General features: G+C 52.8%; 1 protein-coding gene across 13 annotated transcripts in view; it reads right to left on the reverse strand.

Annotated features, from left to right (window-relative positions):
- Ccdc187 (coiled-coil domain containing 187) overlaps positions 1-19,348 on the reverse strand; it is a 53,172-nt gene that overhangs the window by 12,021 nt on the left and 21,803 nt on the right. For 11 of the 13 annotated variants that reach the window (XM_050155086.1, XM_050155088.1, XM_050155087.1 and 8 more), the window contains 13 exons: positions 15,388-15,457; positions 14,899-15,241; positions 14,481-14,652; positions 11,189-11,301; positions 6,323-6,408; positions 5,904-6,017; positions 5,305-5,429; positions 5,110-5,183; positions 3,500-3,606; positions 2,822-3,015; positions 1,843-1,930; positions 1,093-1,239; positions 184-314 (listed from right to left, as the gene is read on the reverse strand). In XM_050155086.1, the coding sequence (XP_050011043.1) occupies positions 184-314; positions 1,093-1,239; positions 1,843-1,930; positions 2,822-3,015; positions 3,500-3,606; positions 5,110-5,183; positions 5,305-5,429; positions 5,904-6,017; positions 6,323-6,408; positions 11,189-11,301; positions 14,481-14,652; positions 14,899-15,241; positions 15,388-15,457 (1,764 nt within the window). The remainder of the gene's footprint in view (positions 1-183; positions 315-1,092; positions 1,240-1,842; positions 1,931-2,821; positions 3,016-3,499; positions 3,607-5,109; positions 5,184-5,304; positions 5,430-5,903; positions 6,018-6,322; positions 6,409-11,188; positions 11,302-14,480; positions 14,653-14,898; positions 15,242-15,387; positions 15,458-19,348) is intronic. The other 2 variants (XM_050155083.1, XM_050155082.1) reach the window with 2 other exon arrangements.

Genomic DNA, 19,348 nt, shown 5'->3' on the forward strand with positions numbered 1-19,348 from the left:
CCCCCTCCTCCGGGGGGAGCTCAGGGCAGGTCTGGTCCTCCCATGCCCTTTTATCCCCCCCCCCCCATCTTCCTGGGAGCAGCGGAGTGAAATGGAACCATGCAGCAGAAAACAAATACACGAAAGGCTTGTCATGGCCTGTGCCAGGGCCATCTTCCCTCACTCCCACCCTCCCCCACTCACTCTGAAACTTTCAAGCTGTCTGAGAGTTCCTGGGGGTTGTGGCTTTGGGGGCTCCAGGGTCTGTGTTCCTCTGTTTTCTGATGTGTGTCAGAGACCCCTTCCCAGGCGACCTTGACACTGGAGCTGGAACTCTAGGAAAAATAGCACAGGGCAAGCCTGGGATGGCCACCTTCAGCTGGTGCCCTCTGCAGAAAAGCAGGGGGGCAAGAGCCCATGGCAGCGGCCACCGCAGGACACCCTTAGCACTGTAGATAGAGTGGGCACAAGCTGGGACAAGCTGCCCCGCCCCTTACCAGGCCTAGACACCTGCTGATAGGTACAGACAGAAGACAGAGATTGTTTTTCTGCCCAAAGTTGCCCAGAGGCACAGAGAACTCTAGAGTCAGGTAGTCCAGAGCCCCCTCTCCTGAAGGTTGGCCTGTGGCAGGTGCTTCAGAGAGAAGTGAGGTTACCGTCCTGTTTACAGAGTTAGGGGAACACAGAGTGCCCAAGGGTCCCTTGCCCTCATCCGTATTCCCTCTCATGCTCTTAACCGGGTGAGAGGAGCAGGGACTCAGCTCCACAGACACAGTGGGTGCTTTGTCTGGGTGTGTGGCCTCTCCAGCACACCCCAGGCCTGCTAGGGACACAGAGGTCCCCATTGCTACCGCTGGCTCATCTGAGTGGTACCTGGGCCTCCTTGAGCTAGATCATTACCCCTCCACCCCCACCAGGCTCTCCTCCTCCCACAGGGCCTTTCTTCTCCCCCTGGTCTGTAATAACTGCCATAGCTTGGAAGCCTGGCTCCTCCCCCAGGGCCCTCGGCAGGTCATCTTCTCCCTCAACACCATCATCCCGTTCCAGACCCTTTCCACCTAGAGTGGCAGGTGGGACACAAAGGGACCAAGCGAAGATGCTGGGAGCGCCCACCTGCAGCAGCTGGGTCCGGGCCTGGAGCTCCTGCCGCAAGTGAGCCACGGACCTCTGCACATTGAGGATAGACTGCTGGTGCTGCAGGAGCTGCTTTCTGTCGCGGTGCAGGGACGCGTACACCTTCTTCAGGTACTGGATTTCCCTCTCAAGTTCCGGAGGAGAAAATTCCAGTTAGGACACCGGGGCAGGGAGGGGACATCCAGGGGCCTCTGCCTCTCATGCTGCCTGACGACCCACCTCTCCTCTCCCAGGCCTTTTGCCTGGCCCTCCCTGTTCAGCCTCTCAGCTTTTGCTCTCCTCTGGGTTTGGTCTGGGCAGGAGGGAACTCATGAAGCTGGGGTAATCATGCACCAATGACTTCCATAAGGAGTTCTCTCTCCTTCCTCCCCCCCTCCCCTTCCCCAGGTGTTGGCTACTGCCTTGCCTTTATTATAAAAGCCTCGCCAAGACTTCGGAAAACAGACACTGCTCTACAGTGGGAACTTGAAGCTCCCAGAGGCTAAGCAACTTGTCGCAGGCCACAGTTAGCAGGAGGTTAAGAGTGGTTTAGACTCAGGGACGTAGGGCCATGTGCCACCTAGATTTGCAGTCCCCTGACCGTGGGCTCTTCCAGGCCCCATACAGTTGTAAGCATTACTGGAGGGTGGCAAGTGCTCAAGGACGTTCTGTGACACAGGGGCATTCTGGTGCCCCCACTGGGAGGGCTGCAGGCCTGCTTCTGTGTGACCATTCCTTGCCCGTGCCTACCCGTTCCTTCTCAAGCCTGCTGAGAGCTTGTTGTTGCTTCTCCCACAAAGTGGCCCATGCCGCTTCGCGCCCCTTGAGCCCCAGACACCTAGGGAAGGGAAAAAGCCACAGGCAGTCTTGAGAGTCTCTCCAGATTGGGAGATCCACAAAGCAGGACCAGACAGCTCCAGCAGCCAGGTACACCTAGATGTCCCCCAACAGAGCAGAGTCTGGGAGCCTCAGGGGCCTCAGCCTGGGCTGTCAATCTTCCCTCCCACCATGCTGATGACTGTCACATAGTCAAGGGTGTGAAGGCCTGAGGTGACCGAGTCTCCCACCAGCAGACTACATCCAGACAAGGGGTTCCCCACTGACAAACACTAAGGACATGTCATGCCCAGGGTGGTGGTGGGCTGTGAATAGAGGAACCCCCAGAGGCCAGCCTCAGCAAGGCCAGAGGATTCTGGATTAGTTTCATTTATATATGAAAACTCCTATGTCTAAGAAATCACTCTAAGGAAGAAGTTTCTCGGTAGTCATAATAGCAAAACAAAGGTCTGTAATTAGAGACAGGCCAAGGGAATGTTGATGGCCTGCAATGCCCATGTGCTGGCACGTATGTGGTGACGTGAGGCTTCCTGGCATGCAGCAGCATGTGAAGCCTAAGCCCCCAGCAACACTCTGGAACACTCTGGAAATACTGCAGACACTATAGAGACAGGGACTGTGGCTGCTTGTTTAGTCTTTTGGGGACACTTACTATCTTCCCTAAATTTCTCCAAATGCCTATCACAGCCTGGATCACTACAGTCATCTTTCTGTGTCTGTGTCTGTGTGTGGGTGGGAGGGTGGGCACGTGGAGGGGGTGGGCACATGGACTGGGTGGGCACATGGAGGGGTGGGCATGTGGACGGGGGTGGGCACGTGGACGGGGGTGGGCACGTGGACGGGGGTGGGCACATGGACGGGGTGGGCAGAACCAACCACACGTTGAACTCACCCTATCTGATGCTCCAGGCAGGCCAGCTCCGCACGGGCTTTTTCCTCCAGCGCCATCTCACGCAGTCGGAGAACTGCAGCCTGGTGCTGGGCACGCAGCTCTTCGTCTCTCAGACTCTGCTCCAGCATCGCAATAGTGAAGCGGTGGAAGGTTCTGGACCTTTCTGTTCCTGGCTCTGGTCTCTCTATGTCCCACTGCAGAGACACAGACCAACCCAGTCTTGTTACTACTAATTCCTCTCAAGGGCTGGGAGCGGTCCCAACTCTCAGGAAGATGCCACAGACTCCAAGAAGTCCTCCCTAAACACCCACCAGCTTATCCCCCTCACAATGCTCCCTTCCTGGCAAGGCACCCCTTCCTGACTGTAAGCTCCCAGAGGGCAGGCAGGGTCCTCATCATCCTGGACTCAAGCCCATCCCAAGCTAGGCAGGACACTTGTTGATGCTCTGCAGGGTTTTAGCAAGGCAGGCTGGGCTGTGCACTGTCCTGTCCAAAGCACCCTGTTGTCATGCAGGTCCCTCCGCTATCACCCAGGGTGAGAAGAAGAGTTGGGGTAGCTACAGCTGCAAGGATGGACACTGGGATGACGGGCTAATCCTCCCCAGATCAGGCCCAGTAGGGACCCACTACCCACCACCAGTATCATATAGCCTTAAAATCATGCCCCATTCTTTGTACCTTGTAGGTGGTTCTGTCTGAAGGGAAGAACTTGGTTAGAGCCAGCTGGGAGGGAGCTGGGTCCTGCTGCACCGGCTCCGAGACAGAAAGCAGGCCTTGGTGGGGTCCTGAGGGAACCATTAACATGTGCTTAGGGCCTTTCCTAAGGAGGGCCTCCCAAATGAAGCATGTCCGAGGCAAGAACATACTTCATGCATCTACACACAACCTCTGACACACAGCTTCCCACCAGATCTCAAGGCAATGCTGGAAGGGACTGGTGGCCTCTTGTTTCCTAAACTGAAACCCCGAAATGGAACCCACAATTGTACACAGGACCAGACCAAACACAAAATTCTCAGAATAACAGCCCTTGCTCTCACACACAGAAGGAGACACTGAGGCAAGAGGGGATGTCCTGAGTCCAGTACTAAGTTGGCACAGGGACACACAGAGACCAGACTCCCTGCTTACCCAGCTCCCTTGCTGCTGACCCCTGCCTACCACCCTGCTATGGTGAGTTTCATAGAGTACGTGCCCCTCACCTTCACCCCCTGAGACAGGGTTTCTCTGTGTAACAACCCTGGCTGTCCTGGCATCTGCTCTTGTAGATCAGACTAGACTCAAACTCAAAAAGATCCGCCTACCTCTGCCTCGTAAGTGCTGGGATTAAAGACATGCACTACCATGCCTGGCATAACAATGCACATTTATAATCCCAGCACTTGGGAGGCAGAGGCAGGAGGGTCGGAAATTTAAGGTAATCTTGGCTAACAGTGAGTTCCAGGCCAGACTAGGAGACCCAAGGCGAGATGCAAGCATAGCATCCCCTTGCCCGCAAAACAAACAAACAAACAAAAACAACAACAAAAACAAAAACCCACTTACATACAAACTTACATACAAACTAAACTTACATACAAAGTGGACTCTAGGGCAAAGCACACTACAGAAGTGTCTCCATATCAAAAGGGTAAGTTCATCAAGAGCTCGTCAGAATCCTAAACGTTTACGTGCTATAGCACTAATCATACTGCCCAGGGGTCTAGACAACCTTCCAATCTGAAGGTTCCATAGTGTGTCTTTCAGCCAACAATAGTAGAAACAAAGAAGAAAAGTCACAAACATGGGGTAGGTCAGAGCAATTCTGTCACCAACTGGTAACAGACTGTTCCACCCAACAGAGAGTATGGCATATCCCAGCAAAAGCCTGAGTGTGGAGATCATCAAAAGTCTACAAATGGGGCTGGAGAGATGGCTCAGGGGTTAAGAGCACTGACTACTCTTCCAGAGGTCCTGAGTTCAATTCACAGCAACCACATGGTGGCTCACAACCATCTATGATGAGGTCTGGTGCCCTCTTCTGGCATGTGAACATACATGGAAGGAATGTTGTATACATAATAAATAAATAAATCTTTTAAAAAAAAGTCTACAAATGTACTTTATGGCCACCAGAAATGAGCAGAGGGGCCAAGCTTTCCAGGGAAGTAGCTGTGTCAGGCTGGGGGTGAAGCTGTAGGCTGGCATACCTAGCTCCATGAGGCTCAAAGCTCATCTGGGAGGTTTTACAAGGTTCTTAGCCCTGCTCTACCCCTTACCTGCCAGCACATATCACACAGGACGCTCACCTGCAGAAGCTGCCCTTGCCTCCTCAGGATGCTTCAAGGACTCCGCGTTGTCTCTTTGTGGGAAGGGTGGTGATCTAAAGGGCCAGGAAACCACCGAAGGTCACTGTCACTGCCAGCACCTGAAACCTGAATTTAAGCCTGTCCTCGCCCTCCTCTACCCTGTGGGGTGGCATCTGGTCCCAGCCTTGGCCTCACCTGGATCTGATCGTCATCGTGTTGAGAGACGGTGTGCTCGGCTCTAGGACACCACAAGTCTGCTGCTGTTCCAGCTTCAAAGCCTTTTCTGGCTTTTGCTGGACTAGGGGTTTCTCCATCTGTTGCTGCAAGGAAAGAGTCTGATGTTGCAGAGCGTGAGAGAGGAGGCTTCACAGCCAGGCAAGCCAGGCTGGATCCCAGAATCAGGCAAGAGAGGCATACTGGGCTTTGTATATCACACACACCACAGATTATAAACTCTGAGCTCCAACAGACACCTCGCTGCTCGGGGCCTAACAGACCCCAGACTGGGATGAGTGGGAGGCAAAGACCCCTATCTGTGACCCAGGTGTGGAACCAGCCATGGGCACTCCAGTGTGGGTTTCCCAGGACATTAGTGGCCAAAGCTTCCAGTCCCTTCAAACAAGTCCACGGCCCCCAATTCATGTGGCTTTGTACTCCCTCCTAGACTAGTGGTTCCTCTGTATCCATGCGATGGTACCCACTTTAGAAGGACCTCAGCCTGGGTGGGGTGGAGTAGAAGGGACATTGGGAGGCATAGCACACAGTTAAAGCCCCAGAAGGGGCGTCCCACTGACCTTTAGCTGGTGTTTGAAGACAAGTTCATCTAGTGCCATCTGCGTCTCCCATACCTCCTGCTCTGCCCGCTGTCTCAGAAGGACCAGCGTCTGCTTCTGCTTCTGCTGGTCCAGCTGTCATGAGAACCCATACCCCACGGTTCACCTGTGCCTTGCTGGCGACAGACTATGAGGATCGCTTTGGTAGATTCCACGCCTGGGCAGGGCCTGCCTCTCTTAGCGAATGACTACTCTTTCTACCTGGGACTTCCCTATCCGGGTTGAGTGCCAGGGTGGGGGCTGCTTCTAAACCCTCAGCTCTGTGTTTTGGAGCCTTCTACTCAGCCTCAGGCAAAGGCTGCTCACAGCTAATCTCCAAACAGAAGATGCCTAAAGGGGACACAGCTGTCACTGGCCTAGCATCATGGGGCAGAACATACCTTCAGTGACTGGAGAAAGTGCAAGGATTTCAGCTGGAAACTGGTCAGGTGCCCTCCAGAATGTGGCCCCTTGGGCTCCTGTTGACCTGCGGACCACGGAGGAGGGCACCTGAGTGGCAGGTACGCTCTGAGCCTCTCTCCTGGTTGAGCCTCAGCACTCACAGCTTCTTGGCCTGCAAGGAAACTCAGGCCAGAGGCCAGGAGGGAAAGCCCACACGACGCAAGGACTGCACTGGTAGGTAGCCAGCACTTCAAGAAGGGCCCCTTCCCTGCAGCCCTTCGAGACGGCGTGGCTGCCATGTAGCTGTATTCCCGCTCTCAAGCTGGCTGTGCTCCCTCTTTCCACCATTCATTTCAGAAGCAGGAATCGAGTTCGCATAGGAGACAGGAGCCACCAGACCCAGGTACCAGTCTCAGCTCTGTCCTGCACTTTCTAGAGGACCCTAGATCACTGGCCAAACAGAGCCTTTGTGTGTGGAAGGGATACAGCTTACCCATGTAAAGATTCCACAATAGCTTAACAGGGCCCGAAGGTCATGGTGGTGGACAGTGGTGCTCAGGTGGGTATGTGTTACAGAGGTGAGTCCAGGGTGCTCCTCAGAATTCTGGGGTGTTCCCCCTTAGATTACAAAGTCTCCAAGGGTAGCAGAGCAGACTTCTTCCCCCCTTCCCACCTCCATGGTCAAGGCTCTACACACTGCCGGTGTTCACTACCCTGTAGGGGGTTCCACCAGGGGAGCTCTGGGGAAGAGCTGAGTTCAGGGGTTGGCTCTGTTCCCTCCTGACCTTATCCTTATCCTCAGCCTCAGTTCTGCTAAGAGATAGCTGTTAGGGGAGGGTTCAGAGGATGCTTGACTTGAACCCTCTGGCCTGGATGAGAGGGCCTTCCGGACAGCCCTCGATGACCCTCAGTCAATGGCTAGTCATGATACAGGGTAAGGCTACATAGAGACTCTCAATCCTCTGCCCAAGGAGAACCATCCTCTGGCAGACCGCATGTCATCACGAACAGAGAAGGAGCAGAAGAAAAGCCGTGAACAACAGCTACACAATCCCTGGGTATTACCACTGACAGAAAAGATCAGACGGTAGCAGGGTGCAGCCACAAGACATACAACAAGCACTCGAGGACTCTCGGAGGACCCCTGTGTAATTGGGCACAACTCTTGGGTTGACTGAGTTCCAGTTCCTTTGGAGAAGAAGAGGTTTCACTACTATGTCCAGGCCCTTGAGGATTCTAAGGCCAGAGCAGGTGCCCAACTCCATCATCCTTCCACGGACCTAAAGACTGAAGCCCAAAGCCTTTAAGCCATGCATCTGAGGTGGTATCTCCTAGTCTTCTTGGGCCATACCAGCACCCCACAGGCCACTGACTGCATGTCCCTGAGCACTGACCTGTGACCCAGAAGAAAACTAGGTCAGCCCCCAGCTGAGATCACCATGTGCCTTAATCCCTAACTCTCCTCAAAAGACAGTTAGGAGCCCCCAGAATTTAGCACCTCCTAAAGCCAGTACTGCGAGACCCAGTAAGATGGCCTCATGAGTACCCAGCACCCATGGCAGCCGGTTGATGGCAGGAAGGACAATGACAGTAAGTGCTTAGACTCTGGTTTCTCTGCCCCTCCTCCCCCCTGCGGAGTCGCTGAGCTGAGCTTTGCCCCCAGAGAAGAGGCGAAAGGCACAGATGGCGTTTATTTTGGTACATTTAGGGGAGGAAAATGGGGCTCCAAGTTAGACTTCAAAACCTGTGTACCAGAGGAAGAAAGAAAGAAAGAAAGAAAGAAAGAAAGAAAGAAAGAAAGAAAGAAAGAAAGAAAGAAAGAAAGAAAGAAAGAAAACCTGGGTGTGGTGGCCTGCACATATAATCCCAATGTTTCAGAGATGAGCCAGAGCAGAGCCTGGGCTCACCAGACAGTCAGGCTAGCCTGTGTGGCGAGTCCCAGCCAGTGAGATACTCTGTCTTAAAAACCAAGCTGGGAGTGTCTGAGGAATTATTACCCCAAGTTGGCTTCTGGCCTCTACATATGCATGTGAGCATGTTCTCTCTCTCTCTCTCTCTCTCTCTCTCTCTCTCTCTCTGTCTTATCTCTCTCCATAAAACATAACATTTTCCGTCCCACCTCTTCACAGTTCCAGGTCTTGACAGCCACATGTCTGATAGCTACCACAGTATCCCCCATCAACAGACATCCCACCAAGCAGGGATGTCGGGTGTTGAAGTTCAGAAAGCTCCACCGGACAACGCTGCTTGTATATACTAAAGGCTGGGACTCTCATTGCCGTTCCTGTGACCGACCAGCACTTCTGCTCAGGGAACGGCAAATGAGGCTGAGGGATACAACAGGCTACCTCCCCTCCCTCCCCCCCCCCACACCTCAGTAAGGAGAGGGCCACCTTGCTGTGATCAGGAATTGCTCTTGACTCCCGTACAAAAGCAGACCCTGCCCAGTCAGTCTGGAGGAGGAGAGCGTATAAATCCAGCCCGGGTGGGCAGAGCCCAGGGTATACTGGAAATCTCAGTGACTCTCTGGACTACACTTTCTGTCGAGAGATAGGGTTTTCCTCTGATTTAAATGATTTTTCTCAAATTTATGTAAACATTTAGTAGCCATGGTAACAGAGTAACTGATGAAGCCTTATCTATAAGGCGGTGAAGCCTTACACTAAAGTCAGGAATGGACTGATTATAAGGGGGAGGGCTAGCATGTTTAGGTGTTTACCTTGGGTTCCATCTACAGTACCCCATAAACAGGGTCTGATTGCACGTATCTGTTATCCCATCTCTTGGGAAACAGAGGCAACAGAATCAGAAGTTCAAGGTCACCCATGGCTACAAAGTGGGTTAAATAAAGGCTACCCTGTCTCAAAAGAAAAGAAATGAGTACCAAAGGGAGGGTTAGCTCTGTGGCCTTCTGCTGCGATGGGGCAGCAGGAGCCCACAGCAGTGCTCTTAACTCCCCACCTTCTGAACCGTAAGCCCACACATCCCTGTTCATTGAAAGTCCAGCTTGTTAGAGCAGCCACACAGAAACAGGCTGGAGATCCAAGGAACACTGTCAACTGGGCAGGCTCTGGAGTCATTCAGGAGACAAGTCTCAGCAAACCTGTGGGGTCTATCCAGAGTGGGCTAACTGAGGTGAGAGACCCACCTTGACTGTGGGTCCTAACATTTCTACCAGTTATCTCTGGACCAAGCACCAGCATCCGCCATCTCTGCGTCCTAACTGCTGATGCTGTGTGACCAGCTGCTCTGAGCGCCTGCCGCTTGGCTCTCCACTATGACAGTCTCTACCTTTGATAACTTCTTCCCCTTGGGTTTAATTCCAGTCAGGCATTCTGTCACAGCGATGAGGCGAGTAACTTAAAAAAAAAAAAAAAAAAAACCAACCAGGGCCTTCTCTGGCCGAGGATCTCCACAAATGCCCTTCCTGCCTCTCCTGACCCAGAAGTCTCACCTGCCATCTCCTGGTGCCCCCAAAGTGTAGATTTTGCTGGGATAGAGGCTTGAGCTCTGATCAATGTCAGGTGTGAGGTCATACTCAGTCAGTGTAGCAGGAGCAATAAGTCTGTGGACCTCTGAGGTTTTACTGTAGCCCTGGAGCCTAGGAGGGTTGCCAGCTCTTGCCTGAAGGCCCCCAAATATCCTACCCTAAGAGAGAGAGTCCCCCAGGTCCAGGGGCCAGAAGACTCCACCTGCTGGTTCTCACATTGTGTAGAGCTGGTAGCCCCTCAACACACACACACACTCAGCTCACACATATGAGTTGACTCACACCTATCAGCTATGTCCATAGCTCTGAACCCAATATGAGACACTCCTCACCCACCCTGCTGCCGCTCTACCTTGGAGGTTAAGCCTGGGCCTTTCTCAGGCCTTGATGCCTATCCTACAATACCCTAGGGTTACTCTGATTGAAGAGTCCGGGCAGAGCTAAGGGTCACATTTAATGTTTTCTAAGACAGGCGTGATCACTTTTGTTGTTGCTGTTTGCTTTGGTTTCGTTGTGCAGTACTGGGAACTGAACCCACGGCATCATACATGCTAGGCAAGCACTTTACGCTTGAGCTGTATCTCCAGCACCGTTTACCTATTGTGTGTGTGTGTGTGTGTGTGTGTGTGTTTGCATCTTTGTTACTTGTTTGGTCGTTAGGTCTCACTGTGCATCCCAGGCTGGCCTGGAACTCTGTCTTACCCAGGCTGGCCTTACATTTGTGATCCTCTTCCCTCGGTCTCCTAAGGGCTGGGCGTACGGGATATCTTACTACCATATTCAAAACCTATTTTCTGCAGAAAATAAGCAGATAGCAACGAAAGAGTGAACAGAGTCTCAGGCTTGTTCAAACCTGGCACCCATCTCCTGGCCATTCTGTGCAGGAAGACTCCCCCTGCAGCCTAGAGACCGCTACCCGGATGCACCCTGAGGGCAGGTAGGTTCCCCCAGGATTCTGTGGCTACTGTGGTCAGCAAGAGGATGCCTCGTACCCCTTCCAGGTGCCAGCTCTTCAGTCCCGAGTTCCTTCAGCTGAAATCTAGGAACAAGGACACTTAAGTACCAAGCAAAAGGAATAACCTGGGTGACAGTCATAAGGAAGGATAGAAGGGTGGCACTCTCGGGCTGCAGGAGTGTGACTGTTCTGGAGACCAGCGATGACATACGTCATGATAGGCGCAGCAGGAGCAGAGTCGGCGGTGGGGGCTGGAGAGCCTCAAAACACTTTAATACGGACATGTGGCTACCGTCCACATAGAACAAGGTCTCTACCCTGCGAGATCAAGCTCAAGCTAGGCAGTGGAAGAGGCCCATGGGAGGCCCCCCTGGCCACCCGACCAGCCAGCCCAGGGCCTGTCTTCAGGCTCGCCCTTACCGCAGCTCTGGGTGGTCCAGGGTGTTACCAAGCCTGCCTTTTTGGTTCCCAGTTTCTCCTCCTGCCAAAGGGAGCCACAGGTGGGGGCTGGTGCAGCTGGTAACCCAAGTGAGCTAGAAGACAATGGTGAGGAGAGTCAGGATCAGGATGCGGAAAGAGGATGAGTGCAAGTACCCTAACTCAGCAGGAATCTGGGCTCCTATGGCCGCCAGCAGCTCTAGGACCCAGGCAGTGTGTCTAGAGCCAGACCTCAGGGCTTAAGGTCTGGTCCATCAGTCAATGGTCACAATGTGTGTGTGTGTGTAGCAGCCTATCCAGTGTGCAGTGTTAGCTCCATCACTACCAGCTCTGCAGGTGGGCTCATAGCCTACTGTGCCAACGTAGCTATCCTGTTCATCCCTGTTGGCTGATAAGGACACACCCACAGGCTGTGTGGAATGAGGAGACACCTCATGGCTACTGTTGTGGCTCTGCCCTATCGCTGTGTCTGTGATGTAGAGCCGGGCCATCAGGGAGAGGTACAGCCATGACTAAGGACCCTAATTCTTTCCTCTGCACGGTCTCAGGCAGCTGCCCTCTTCAGATGGGAAAGGTCAAAGTGGCCACAGTGGGCGGCAAGCTGTCTAGTCCAGGTGGGCCTGCAGCAGGTGCAGGGAGTAGAAGGCTCTGGAACACAGAGGATGAGTATGTAAATTGACTGGTGTGGGCTGTGAACACAGCCTCAGCTCAACTCTCCCCGAGGCACCATCTGTCCCTAGCACATAGTGACCTGGACTCCACCTGAATCACCAAACATGTCACCCATGCCTGTGTCCAGGAGCCCCTGAGGCCCACAGGCCTCTCTCTCTGGCCTTCTTAGGGTTAGGTGCCGTGCAAGGCTATGGTATGGCATGACCATACCCAACCCCCGCCTGGAGTAAAGGTCTCTTTCTGAATATGTGGACGTATGTTAAGGCTGCAAGGCACTGTGGGAACACAGACATGGAAAGAATTTCCAGAAAGCAGGAACAATGGGATAGAATTAAGTGTGAAGATAAAGAGGGGCCAAGTCCCATGGAGAGCTGGCTAGACCCCTGGTGTCCTTAACCGTGAGAAGATGGGGACAGACTGGACCCTCACCCATCACCAAGTGCCTGTGGGCTCGGGGAGAGGGTCCCACCTCTGCAGACTCAGCCTGATCGTGGAGCTGAGGGCAACAGGAGGGGAAACACAACCTGGAACACAGGAAGGCTGACTTTGATCCTCAAAAGAAACACGGCAGGGCGACCTGGCTGTGACCAGCAAGTGACCTCCCTGCTCTCCTGGGCCCCACCTTTCTGAGAAACAGAACTTGAGTATGATTTCTGTCTCTTCTGGTCTCTCTTGGCTACTGGGCTTCTTTGTACCGGTCCTGTAGAACTCTGACCTACACAGGTGTGTTCATCTGGGGCAGGAGTCCAGTGGAAGACGGCACAGGTATGTCCAGCCTCAGCCCATAGACAGTATGTCTCCCCCAGGAGAGCTATATTTTAGCATTTAAGAAACTCTATTGGTGACTCTTAGGGTGAACTATGGAGAAGATCACAAGTGGGATGCCCCTAGAGGGGAAGCCACAACCCCTGTGGCTTTGTACCAGGAATATCAGCACCAGGACCATCTGGGCCTGGGCCTGGGCCTGCATCTGGAATATTGGGGTCACCTAGCCTGTAAGAACCTGGGATACAGAAATTAAATCTTTCCCATTTCTGGAACAGTCTATAGGGTTGTCGTATCAGCTGAGGAAACCCTCAGCACAATGCTGCCCCCTAATGGCCATTACGCATCAATGACGACACAGGCTCTACCGTCCGGGAAACACCAGATCTACAAGAGGTTTCTTAGAGGAGGGGTGGGTTTCCTAGGGAGGTGGTGGCTGGAATGAAGTGTTCCAGCTCCAGGAAGAGCAGGGATGGGGGTTGGGGAGATCACGTAGGTGGGTGTGCTCGGCAACCTCACCTGGGGAGGAAAGTATGTGCTTGATCAAGGTAAACATACAGCTGAGCGAGATTTGACATAAACGCCCTCCCCAGCATTGGGCCAGAAGTGGAGAAGCTTCCCCACAGCAGCTGCCTTAACCACAGCCCCCTTCACAGTCCGTTCTCCCTGCTCCGAGAATGTGGCTTCCGCTCTCACCCCTGGCATGAGAGCCTCCGCTTGCATGAGAGGGGCCACCCTCTAAGATAACGAACCAGCTGTCGAGTGGAAGGCAGCTCAGGCTGTAGTTAGCAGTGTAACGTAGCCCCAGTGCCCGGGAACCAAGACGAGGTCACAGGATATTCTGGTGAACTCCGTCAAGCACAGACACAGGGCCTCCCGGTCTCCCCCAGACTGTGCACCCCTGCTTTGGCCACAGCTCCGCGGAGAGGCTGGAGTTACCTGTTGAGGGTGCTGCTGTCTAGGGACGGCAAAGTGAGAAGGACATAGGTTGTCCCTCTGGTGGGTAGCACATGGCACAAAGAGTCCCAAGAAGGAGGCGGGGTGGGTGAGTGTTGGGGATCACAGAGCTTCTAATGCTGGAGGAGGCCCTGGGTAAGGCTCAGGTAGAAGGACAGTAGGCAGGTGCTGGGAAATATTGGAGGCAAAGGATGTTCTCTGGAGAGTGACCAAACATACTTCCAAGTTCTTGAAAGGACAGAAACCATAGCTGCACATAGAGGAAGCCATTAGCTTTCTGGTGGGCAATTGCTGACTCCTACAGGGAAAAGCCCTCCTGGGTCCTCTCTAACCTTGGATTCAGCGGGGCCACAGTGGGGCAGAACAGGCCTTTCCAGGAATGGGAAGGAAACAGGGTGAGATGAGTGTGAGAGCCATGAAGACTACAGAGGGGACATCTCAAGCTCCTGTGTGGACTGCACTGAGAAAAGGCTGGGGCCAGGGACGGGGACACAGCCAGAAGACGGTACAGGGAAAAGCCCTAAGAACTCCTGGGACAGTGAACCCAGACAGGCTGATGAACCCTGTGTCAGCGTCCTCAGACACGGTCACCCTGCTAGCCATCAACGAGGAGGTTAGGACAAATGCATCTGCCATCAACTGCGGGCCAGCACAAAGGAGTGTCTGTCGGTGAGTATGTCTCCCTGACCAGAGTGGCTCAGGCCAGAGGTAAACCAGATGTGTGAGGTGGGCCAGCGTCAGAATCAGTACAACCCGTGTCCCTCTCCACCAGCCTGATGCACCCAGACTCTGCGCTCTGGGCCTTAGGCTAACACGAGGACCCTCCACAGGGGACGTGAGGGGTGGACTCAATGGCCACAGCGCGGCCAATAGAACTCACCTCCTCATGCAGGCACCGAGGGCCTGGAGAGTAGCCATCTCTTTCTGCAGCTTCCTCTCCAGCTCCCGGTGTCTCTCCTCTATGGCACCTTTGGAAAGGTCACCACGACTTGATGAGCCGGCAAGGCAAGGTTGAACCTGAGACACTGAGGCAGGGGTGATGGATACAAGACCTGCAGAGCATCGAGGCCTTGCTGGCCTTCTTGCCCCTTGGGAAGGTGGGACAGATAGGCAGCAGGCTTTGGGAAGAACCTCCACCCTCCCCCAACATGGTCTTGCTATACGTGACTCAGGGAGCGTCAGTTATTGTCACGACTCATTGCTCCCATCCTGCTCCCCAGACAGGAAAAGGAATGGGGCCCCGTCGCTCCCAGCCCAAGGATCAGCCAATAGGCATGATGCCCACTGCCCAGTCCCACCTTGGGGCTGGCTCTCAATGTGAGTCCCCAGGTTTGAGCTCAGAGGCTTCCAGCTGGGGCTGTCCTGGATGTAGGTGCTGGGGAGAAGGGGCTTGGCATGCGTGTCCACCCAGTCCTGGGGAGTTCCTCTGCTCCCGTCAGACACTAAACTTCTGAGGTAAGAAGGAGGCGTGAGAGTAGGGGTGGTAGGCGCTGTGCTGGGGCCCAAGGGCGGCATGTCGGAGGCCAGGTCACCAGCTGTGTCCGGCGATGTCGACTTGTGTAACTTGGTGGTTAAGATGTCGATACGCTGCTTGAGGACATCGGCCATGGTCTCCAGTGCCTGCAGCCGGGCCTGTTTGTACTGGAAGTGTGGGAGGCCCAATGGGCCCAGGTGCTCAGTGTCCTGGGGGTCCAGGTAGACACATAGCCCCCTGGACAGGTCCTGGAGCTTAATGGGGTCAGGGGAGGAAGGAAATCAGTAGACAGTAGCAGAGGGGGGCCACTTACACCTTCCCGGGGGCATCCAGTGTTCTGGGTCTCAGCACGGTTCCATGGTTTGTTCAAACACAGACAGAAGCTGCAGAGAGAGAGGAGTGGTTGGACACTCATCTCCAGCAACACGGCGTTGAACCGTATGTGCAAAACACACGTGTGCAGCAAGGAAAGACAATGAGGCCATCTGTGAGAGAGTCAGGGTTCACCACAGACCAGAGGTCAAGGCTAGGACACCACGTATCATATCACACGTGGCTCAGTAGAATGGGGACCAAGTGTGCGTGAGGTATAGAGACACATGCTGGCAGGAATGTCAGACTCCACCGTCCCTGGGAAATAGTCTGGTGAGTCTTCACATACCAAACACCAAATTAACACAACTGCCGGCAATTCTCCTTCTGGGTAAAAGTACCAGAAGCCAGGGTGTGAACAGATGTCTGCACACCACGCTCCCAGCAGCAATGCTCCCAACAGACAATGCTAAACAACAAACAAACAAACGAGGTCCACGAGCGGATGATGGTTTGGCAACACGGGTCCCATCTACACAACGGTGTAGTGATATTTCATTTGTATTTTAATAAATAAAGCTTGCCTGAAGATCAAGAGTAAAACAGCACCACTGGACAACCTTACAGACCAGGCAGTGGTGGCACACATCTTTCCTCCCAGTAGCCACACTAGTTTGCCATAGAAACCAGGCAGAGCACGCCTTTAATCCCAACTCTAGAGAGGAACACAAAATGCTAGGAGACAGCTCTTTCACACAGTCTCATTCTGAGATTCCTGGAGGGAGGATCACCATTTTGGACTGAGGTAGTGGTCAGAGTCAGTGGCTGGCTGTTTTGCTTTTCTGACCTTCAGGTTGAACCCCAATATCTGTCTCTGGGTTTTTATTAACTGTGCTCCACAATGGAATGTTTCTCAGCTTTAAGAAGGAAGAGGGAATGGTCCCTGTTACACCAGGGGTGAACCTCAGAGGCATCAAGCTGAGCGACATCGGCCACAAAAGGACAAGTCTCACAGGATTCCACACGTCTGAGTTCATGTAGGCCATCAGATCAACAGACGATGATGCCAGGGACTGGCAAGGGCTTCTGGGTTGGGGTTAATGGGACAGAGGACCCATTGCGGGGGGGCGGGGGGAGAACGTTCTGAGGATGGATGGTGGTGATGACTGCACAGTAATTCGAATTGATGCCCCTGGCTGTGCCTCTAAAAGTTAAACCAGGCATGGTGGTGTATGTCTGCAATCTCAGCACTCTGAGAGGCTGAAAAAACTGCACAGTGAGACCCTCACCTAAAACACAGTGCAAATGCTGATGTGATGTTATACGCCTTTAATCCCTCCTAGCAGGGGGAGGAGCATCTCTATGAGCCCTAGACCAGTCAGAGCTGCACAACGAGACCCTGTCTCCAAACAAATAAAAATAAAAAAAGAAGCGAATCAAAACAAACAACAAAAGAAGTTAGGTGGCAGCGGCCCAGGCCTGAAAAAGCCAGTTTCCTAGGCAACCATGGCAGGAAGAGTTTAATGCCTGCCTGGGCAACTTAATAAACTTAATACAACTTAATAAAAGACTGGTTTTGTTTGTTTTGTTGTGGTTTTAAAGGCTGGGAAGGGGGTAAATACCTTTAGTCCCAGCACTCAGGAGACAGAGGCAGGTGGATCTTGGTGAGTTTGAGGCCAGCCAGGGCACAGTAAGTATATAAATAAACAAAAGTAAGGGATATAGCTCAGTGGTAGAGGGCTTGTCTAACAGGTGTGAAGCTCTGGGTTCAGTTCCCAACACAGAAGACCAGGGGAGGGTGTGTGAGAGACCAGCAGAAAGAAGCCGATCAACTGGGCTATAGTTGAAGCTATTCTAATCGCCCTTTATTATAACATACCGTACAATACCAAAAAAAGATTAGAAAAAAAAGATGGTGAATATATTTTATCATACAGAAATGATAAATGTTTGGAAATGGATGCATTTAACCTAATTTAAATATCATGCAATGTGTGTGTGTATCAAAATACCACATGTATCCCAGCCATCCATATGTACAATTTTTATGTTTTTATGTATCAGTTAAGCATAAACTTAAAACAAAATCCAGATGGATTGAGGATTTAAAAAATGGTTATCGTTGTAAATGTTATATGTGTTTTAGTATAGTTTTAAAGAGTGGGAATAAAAAAGGGGCCAGGATGCAGTAGAGAGAGAGACAGGTCTATAGCTTCCCACAGTGAAGGGGACACCCCCTCTAACACTGCAGGACGCTGGAGGAGCTACGCAGGCTGTTGAGGACTACCCATGGGTACAGCAACTGGTTGGACCTGAGTCCTCCTCTGTTTGGAGATAGAGGCTGCTTTAGAAGTTCACAGATCCAGGCATCTAGGCTTCACTTCAGTCATGTTATCTCAGGATACAGCCAGGGAAAGACTGGGCAGAAGGAAGGAGGGAGCTGGGGAGAGGCGTCAAGAGGAGGAGGAGCATCCATCCCATCTGGCTAAAGGTATATACAGAGGGGTAGGAGCAAGCACCAAGGAGGCCATCTCAAAATTTCTCCCAAGTGAGCCTAGGGCAGGATATTTCTGGGAGCAATCTCCTATGAGGAGCTGCCAATCTCTTGTGTCTCCTCCTCCTCCTTGCCTTCCTGTGCTGGCCATGAGTACCTTAGCAGGTGGCCAGAATGAGACCAGGCCAAGGAGTGGCTGACAAAATCCAGAGGTGGAGGAGGGGAGGAGCTGTCCTGTTCTGGTGGTGATGGAAGGAAATGAGAGGGAAGGAAGGAGGGGAGGGGGAAGGAAAGAAGGGCACACGTTGCTGGTGGGGATGGGAGATGCTGAAGCCACTGTGGCAAACAGCTTGCAAGTTCCTCAAAGAACTCCACAGAGAAACACAGTGCACACAAACCCCATACATCATCCTGGAGTGGACCTCTGGGTCCCTGTGCCTGGGCCGTGTGTTCCCAGCCTGCTGTGATGGGAGCAGATGGGCTATCCAGGACAGGAGTAATGGGTTAGGAGCTGGACACACAGGTGAAGTCCTCTTCCAGGTACTCAGTGCCAAACACAAACCCACATGTTGAAATCTTGAAAAAATAAATTTCTCATAAGTCTAAAATCCTGGTCCTGAAATATTAAAATTCTGAATATTGAAACCAAAGCCCTGGGAGCTCATATCCCAGGGGGGAAAGCCTCAGGGGGGAAAGCCTGCATGAGAGGATGGCAAGCCAGACATTGTGGCTTGGGTCCTTCTGCTCTCTGCATGGCCACAGCTCCTGCATCCTCAAGAATGCCTAGAATCCTGAGGACATATTTGTATACCTGCAAGGGATCCTCCAAAGTCCAGTATTTGGGAGACCCTCAAAAGAAATGAACAGGAAAACGGTCCCCAAGAAGCAAGGCCCTAACAGAAAAACAGAAGCTTCCCACCGTGACTAAGACTCCCAAACCAGCCCAAGGCCATATAGGTAGCATCTCTCAGAGATGGCCTGTACATGCTGTCCATGTCCACCGTGTGGCCTCTGTGGCCTTAGTCACAAACCCTTCGAGTTTTTCCTCATTTGGTTCTGTGGGGTTCTTTTCCCACATCTGATTTGTCAATGCTGTCTTTCATTTGTGTTTTCTCTTCACTCACATCCTCACAGGGCAGGAGATGTAATTCACAAAGACGTCTAGAGAGCTCTAATGAATCATTTCTTGGCGCTTTCTGCCAGTGAGGCTCTGCAAAGAGCACGTTCATACACTGGCTTGGGTGCACAAAATGTGCACCCAGGAAACACTGAGGCCCCCTTGGCCTGTGAGATGTCTTTCCTACAGACCCACTTCGGCAAAAGATTAAACTGTTGGGACCCACTGTTTGGGTGGCATCTCCCCCCCAGAGGATAGCTTATCTATCCCTTATCCAGATGACTAAGATGAGAAGGCTGGGTACTCAGCCACACAGATAGTGCCCTGTCTCCTACTGAGTGTGGCCTGTCT

This window comes from Alexandromys fortis, unplaced genomic scaffold, assembly GCF_014885135.2.
Source record: "Alexandromys fortis isolate MF-2015 unplaced genomic scaffold, M_Fortis_MF-2015_v1.1 scaffold_72, whole genome shotgun sequence".
Lineage (NCBI taxonomy): Eukaryota > Metazoa > Chordata > Mammalia > Rodentia > Cricetidae > Alexandromys > Alexandromys fortis.